The sequence below is a fragment of the Neophocaena asiaeorientalis genome, unplaced genomic scaffold (genome assembly GCF_003031525.2).
Source record: "Neophocaena asiaeorientalis asiaeorientalis breed wild unplaced genomic scaffold, Neophocaena_asiaeorientalis_V1.1 scaffold534, whole genome shotgun sequence".
Lineage (NCBI taxonomy): Eukaryota > Metazoa > Chordata > Mammalia > Artiodactyla > Phocoenidae > Neophocaena > Neophocaena asiaeorientalis.
In genome coordinates, this window is record NW_020172826.1 from 1,409,203 (window position 1) to 1,416,439 (window position 7,237).

The following is a 7,237-nucleotide window of genomic DNA, read 5'->3' on the forward strand; positions in this document are numbered from 1 at the left end:
TAGGACTGAAACCATTTAACATGAAGACTTTAAGGCACTCAGATGTCATATTGTATTGTTTGGCCTTAGGAGAGGAGGGAAATGCCTGTTATTTATGGCATTTTAACATTTATGGCATTTTAATTTGCTTTCTTTCTACAAACCCGTTTCTGACTATTCTTTACCTTACATAATTGAAAATCTATACATTATTATGTCCTTACTTGATGCACTCTTTCCATTCATCTTGTAGCCGGTTAAGAAAAATGTACAGCATGAGTGAAAAACCATGCTAGTAGGAAATTCAGTTTTATATGATAAAGTAGATTTATGTTAGCAAGGTAATTTAAAGGTCTTCTCATATGATGGGAAAGGGCGCACAACCTTAAAGCTACAGTGAACCTTTATTTCCTCCGCAAATTGAGACGATGCCACAAAAGCAGTCACCAGAGGCTGTATCACTCATATTTGTGAATCGGAGGTACTTCTACTTGCCTACATTTAATCTTACTTTGTATCCAACCATTTTCATAGACCTGGAGGACGTGGAAGAACCTCGGAAATTATGGAATATATCTTTTTTATTTCTAGCTAAACTCTCTGAGTAGATGACTAGACGTGTTACATTATTTCATCATTATCTGTGAACATAGAGGAGCCAGGTCCGGTGGAACTGTTCAGTACCACCAGGCAGGAAGTTTCAACTCTTATTCAGCCCAAATCTCACTGCTTTCAGGAGAAATGTAGACAAACAGATCACCATGCTATCTACCACAACCTTTTATATATTAAAGCCACTTTCTGTTTCAATTGGATATCAGTGTAAACCAGCTATCAATGCACCTTCATCTGGCCATAAATTCTTGGAAAGCCAAAAGCCAGGTGAGGCTATGCAAACCAGCTTTTTTTCCATTGCTAGAGCTCTTATGTGTAATCAGAAGCCAGATTTTCTCATATTATGATTTTCTCCTACTGTGAATTTCTCTTTCCCACCCCACCCCCAAAGAAAAGAAAAAAAAAAATCCATAGTATTAACAGTATGGAAGAAACTTCGGTCATGTGCTCCAAAGCACACTGTACTTTTTCTTGGTTGTACTTGTCATGCCTGTAAATTCATGTCATTTTTAAATGCCTGTCATCCTCATTGAAATGTAAGCGCCATGAGGGTAGATACCAAGTCTGCCTTGTTCATCAGCATTTTTCCTGTATCTATATATTTAGCACACACAGTCTCTTCATACCTGGAGAATTGACAAATACCCTTCAAAATCACTCTAGTCCAACACTCCTATTTGGAAGATATGAAAACAGAGTCTGTAAGTCATTCTTGGAAGTGATTTCCCCAAGATTGTACATGTTAATGGCAAAGCCAGGGTTAGAACTCTGGATTCTTTTTTTTTTTCTTTTTTTTTGCTATACTTTTATCAAAATTTTATTTGGTATGAGAGAAAATCAATATACCTCATTCAAAAATAAGATTTAAGAATAGCCTAAATATACTCTTTAGGACTCCCCCAAATTTCTCTCATTTGTCAGACATAATATCTTCAGAATTTTTTGTTGAACTAATTTACAGATCTATATTCTGTGACCCCAATGACACTAAAGCAACCCCTTGATCAGGAAACGTTCTTTATCTGAACATAGCAGGGTCTATCATTAAAGCAGTCCTACTGGCAGATCCTGATTGCTCCTCCAGAAATGTTGTCATGGAAGAAAGCCCACTATCGGTCATCCAGACTAGAACACTGGATTCTTTATTGCCCACTCATGTTCTCTGTCCATTATGTCCCAGAGGTTCTTTCATCTAATACCCTGGGCAGGCAACACAACCAATGAGTAAGGTACAGAAACCTTTGTGATCGAAATATCTTTTGGTTGGCTGCCTGGTTCCCAGTGTTCTTTATCAGTTGGAACTTAAAACCTTCCCATAAATATGCCTGATTTGTACATACTTTACGTAGGACTCTAAGAACAGAACCCCGAATGGAATTGTACAGCCACAGGAAAGAGCCGATTTATTCTCTCCTATGAAGGTCAAGTTTTACAGAGGCCAAGCCACAGATGACAGCTGAATTTCCATGGTTCAGCTACTGTTAAATCAAATATGCTGCTAAACAGAACTCTAATTAGTACGGTTTTTAAATTTTTATTTCAAGGTTTCTTTAAAGCAAATGTTCAAGAAATAGAGCTTCTCCTGAGCACATGAAAAAAGTAAATGTGAATTTTGGAGAATGATGAAGTGATCTAAAATTGGACTGTGGTGATGGCTGCCCAGCTCCATAATTTTTTTTTTAATCTTTAAGTCATACACTCAAATATTATAAAATATATTTCAATAAAGCTGTTAAAAAATAAGTGTGAAAATGAGTCAGATAAAGTGCTTCTTTTTGTAAACATGTGGTACGAAGACTGTAAGTACATTCTTTATCCCCATACTCTTTTAAGCCCAGGTTCTACCTACTTCAATCATGGCTTACCTCAAGGTCAAAAGTTTTTCCTATAATTTTGGTAAAAATAATTTAGTAGACTAATACAATATCTTCACTGATATAGCACCAAGAGATACTGACTCATTTGATTAACTGCATGAATGATCTACAGATATATTTGTTTAATTAAGCATATGGTGTTCTAGTCCAAAAGCTGCCATTAACTAGCCATGAGGCTTTGAGCAAGTTATACATCTTCAGGCCTCAGTTTTACCACCTATATTATGTGTCCCCATGGACACATTAGAGTCAAGTAACACACAATATATTAAAAAGAATAGTAACTGCTATCATCTGATGAATGGCCAATAATACACCAGACTTCAGGTAAATTATCAACCTATGGGGAAGGTAGCAGGATTCCAATCCAGAACTGTCCAGCTCCAAAACCTATACTCATTCTCAATTCCTCATTCGACTTTGGGTTTTGATTCTGTCAGATGTGGGCATGAATCCTGACCTTGCCCTAACTATGTTAAGTTAGTCACCTTCTCTGAGTTCAGCTTCTCCATCTGCAAATTGAGATTACTAATACTTAACTCTCGGGGTTGTTGTGAAGATTAAATGAGAGAATGCTTGAAAAACCATTCAATGAAAACCATTCAATGAAAAATCATTCGGTAACAGTCTTTCTCATGCCTCTCCCACAAAAGTTCCTTTCCTGTGCTAAAAAAAAAAAGGCTTTCAATTCCATGATTTCTTGTAGCCTACCTGGATAAACTTCACTGGGACTGAATTCTATCAAAAGTGAACATAAACAACACAGCATTAGTCCTTGCTATCAGTCCTTGGCTCTGTGACGGAGACTGTCAACAAGAGTGTCAACTTCAAGGGGTGGGCATCTGTCCACAGGAAATGAGCTGAGGTCACAGACTTGTCTCACTCTGCCCTATGAACAGATGTCTGGGTAACAACTCTTAGTCACTGTAAACGAAGGTAAAAGCCAAACCAGGTGGGAAGTATTGTATCTACTTTCTAATCCTCTTGGCCAGCCCATTCATTCCCTAAAACAATATCTCACTGACCGTAATTCAAAATAGCTGGTTTTCCCCAGGATCCTATTTTCAACATAATGCCTTTATTTTGATGATGTCTAATTATTCCACAAGCAGAAGAGAGTGTTTCTGTAACAGTGATTTGTCAGCAAGAAACCTGTTTAATTCTGTGTGTTGGAATATGCACCTTCAAAAGTTTACCTCTCAAGTAACCTGGTGAAAACTGGTGTAATGTGGAGCTCTAGTGGTGGCAAGAAAGTAAAGCAGCCATTAGGGAGAGCCAACAAAAACGCAAAGGAAATCACCATTTATTTATTTATTTGTTATCATGGTGAAATCACCATTTATTGTTAAATTAATGTTAAGAAGAAAAATGGTTCAAAATGATCTTCCAAGATAGTATAAGGTGAACTCTAAATGCAATGACTTTCTTCCAGATTACAAATTAGACCTCAACCACCAGCTTACATCAAACATCATGAAGCAGTTAAAATACCCCAAAAAAACCTCAGTGCTGTGGTTGTCACTTTGCTACTTTTTACCAAGTTCACTAAGAATCCAATTAATTAAATACCAGTTATTTTTCACACAGCTAGCAAGAGTACTGTATACAGAAAACACTGGATTCTCAGTGGTATGATCAGTGAAGTCCTGTACCAACTGTCTTGGGAATTTAAATAATCCCTACAGGCCGGTGAGGTTGTTATGAGTTAATTCCTGCACTAGAAAAGTGCCTTCTTTGAATTTCTGACTTCTGAGGTCTTTCCCAACTTAAAACAACTAAGAATGAAACCTACAATGTAAAACATTAACTCTTTGTTTTCCTGTTACGTAATGTATATATGTCTTCTCAACTGAAAGGGCTTCAGTTTTAAAAAATACAGCTCCATGATGGTCAACAATATAGCAGAACATAAATAGTAAAAATTTTATGATGTTCAATCAGGAGTTGACATTTGAAATTTCTAAACATTGTGCCTGGTTTAGCTGTGTCAAAACAAATTAGCATGAGGCAAAAAAACCTCAGAATGTGAAAAAAATTCAGGAACTAGCCTTTCCATACAGTGTAAGTATCTAAGTATCATGTTCCTAAACATGAAAAACAATGTAAGAGACTCACTTCTCTATACATGATGATAAAAGAAACTAAAATGTTCATAAATACATTAACACCATTTATCTGAAACAAAAATCTCAAGACTCATGGAAGTTTTTCATGACTTCTATCAGTTGAATCCACTAGATATTTTCCAATGGATATACTCCAAGGGCTTCCAAATGTTAGGTCTACAGATGACTGACTACCAAGCCTCAGAGGTCTGTGAAGGAAGATTTAATGATTACCCAGGGGGTTTTATTCATCAATGTCTCTCTTCTTCATCCTTCTACTAATATGCTGTCATTAAATTAATACAGTTCCCTAAAGCCACACAGAAAAATGGTAAAAATATAAGATGCTTTTCTGAGAAGTCATTGAGAATGCAATAGTTTGTAATGAACAGCTCAAGATAAAGAACTAATTTCCTTTCAGTCCTCATTCCTATAGGATAGGCGAGAGAACCTTTCTGATAGAAAATAAAAGCAGGCAAGGTCTACTAACACAATCGTTTGTCAAACAGAAACCTGTACTAATGCAACATTAGCCACTAAGGAATTCAAATCTAACGTGTTCTGCAGTCCTTTTCACCATAGATATCAAAATTGAATAAAACGGAAGAATAATTTTCCATCTTTGAATCTAAGAACTTTGTCTTTGGACATCATCTGGCCTGTATTTTCTTTGGTGATTATCTCTATCTTCTTTGCTTTCCCTTAACAGACCTTGGTATGCTGCTTAAAATAATATCTGGGGCTTTATTTGCCATCCTTTTACCCAGACATGTTGATTTTATTAAAGTAAGTTGGGTCTGCATTCTTTCTTTACTATTATTACAGGTAGACTTGACAGACACAGGACCTTTGTTTTAAAATGCTCTGCTATGGAGGAAACCTTGTGAAATAAGTTCCATTTTACCTGCTGGGCAGTTGCACTCTGAAGGTGCTTCTCTTGCGATTCTTATTTTAGCCATATGTTCATAGGATTTCTGTAGGAAAAGAAGAGGTATTAACAATCATCAGTAGTATTGTAGAAAAATGGATTCTTTAGGAACTCTGGCCATATGCCTGATTTACCAGCCTGCATAACTAACGTTTACATATGTACTTGGACTTTAGTCAAAAGGTAACAGTACCCAAGTCCTAAAAAAAGAAAATGACCATTCACGTGGTATCAAGACTGTTGGATTTGTGTAACATCTTTCTCCATTCTTCAGCTACCATCACCCTCTCTCTCAGCTCAGGTATATTCAGTCAGTGCAAAAAACCAGCATTAACATGTTGCAGTTCTAGGTAAGCTAGGGGTTTTAAAACAACCAGTATTTTACACATAAAAGTCAACTGCTTATCATGTTGTCCTGCCACTACTGCCAAACAGCCTCTCCCTTGGAAGAGCAAGTTCCAGAAAACCCCCTAACTGTAGTTAAAACACCCCTGGTTTTGATAAACATAACACAGATTCCTTTCAACTCTCAACTCCAATGGCTCTGCATTCACAAACACCCATGGCACTGCATCCTTTACAAAAAACTCAAGCTACTATTTTTTTTTTCTTTTTAAACATTTAATATGAAAACATTCAATGTGTGAAATAATTGATCTAAAATCATATGTAGAATTATTTCACTTTTAAGAGTGATTCCCTTTTGCATATTAATAACACCTCTGGCCCTAACCTTCTTATACCTTAAAAAGGATATAACAGATGTTATCTCTGCAAGGAATATTCTCCACAACATTGGAAAAGATCCACATGCAACTCCAGAAACTGAAAAGAGCTGAAATGCCACCCTGCCCTTTCGGCCACCCTTCCCCCCTTTAGACCTCCATATATGTTTAGCATGCAAACATTAAAAAGAGTAAGGGAAGATGATAGAGACAGAGAGGGTGATATCAAAGTGTGTGCATATACAAATATATGCTACAGTGAGCAGAGATGGTGGCCTAGCATATATGTGTACACACAGCCATATCACATCTGCACACAGTAAGGCAGAGGCTGGTCATGTACACAGAATCACGCCTGTACAAGATGTTATCCACGTGCAAAACACCCCAGCCTTTCACACCTGAGCCAGAAGTCGCTCCACTTTCTCCTGCACCATTGCTTTGAGCTGATCCAGACAATCAGGCAGCAGACGGATGGAAGGGTCTCCTTTGGCGGATTCGAGGGCGGCGATCCTCGCCTGGAGGTCGTTGGTTTTCACCCCCAGGTACAGACAAGATATCACGGCCACTACTGACAGGAGGGCGGTCAGGGCGGCGCACGGGGACACGGTCCGGGCACAACGCTGCCCGGCTGGGCTCCGGTCCTCGGAGCCCGGCTCCCGCCCCCCTCCTTTCCCTGCTTGCTTCTTCACCAGCATCGTGGCGGGGTCGGCTGTCTCGGCTTCGCCTCCCACCCTCTACCACCTCCAATAATCGTAAAAGAAAGAAAAAGGACGTTTCCTCCAAAGTTCAGTCCCGGTGGCTGCACAACTAGTTGGCGGAGTCGGAGCCGGGGCGCGGCGATGGATCAGCGCCGAGACCCGCAGACGTGGACCATCCTCCGCTTTCTTCTCCCCTCCCAGCTGCGAGTGAAAAGCACCCTCAGTCCGGGGACTGGTGGCAATAAGCTAAAATCCGGAATGAAACCCACCCGGGTGTCCCTCCTGGCCCCTCAAAGGACGGGGACCT

General features: G+C 39.0%; 1 protein-coding gene across 1 annotated transcript in view; it reads right to left on the minus strand.

The window, feature by feature from the left end:
- The window catches only part of COL25A1 (collagen type XXV alpha 1 chain), a 466,880-nt gene extending 459,953 nt beyond the window's left edge, over window positions 1–6,927 (minus strand). The window contains exons 1-2 of the mRNA XM_024741942.1: window positions 6,631–6,927; window positions 5,481–5,550 (exon numbers count right to left, since the gene is read on the minus strand). Of these exons, the coding sequence (XP_024597710.1) occupies window positions 5,481–5,550; window positions 6,631–6,927 (367 nt within the window). The remainder of the gene's footprint in view (window positions 1–5,480; window positions 5,551–6,630) is intronic.
- Window positions 6,928–7,237: the final 310 nt, after the last annotated feature.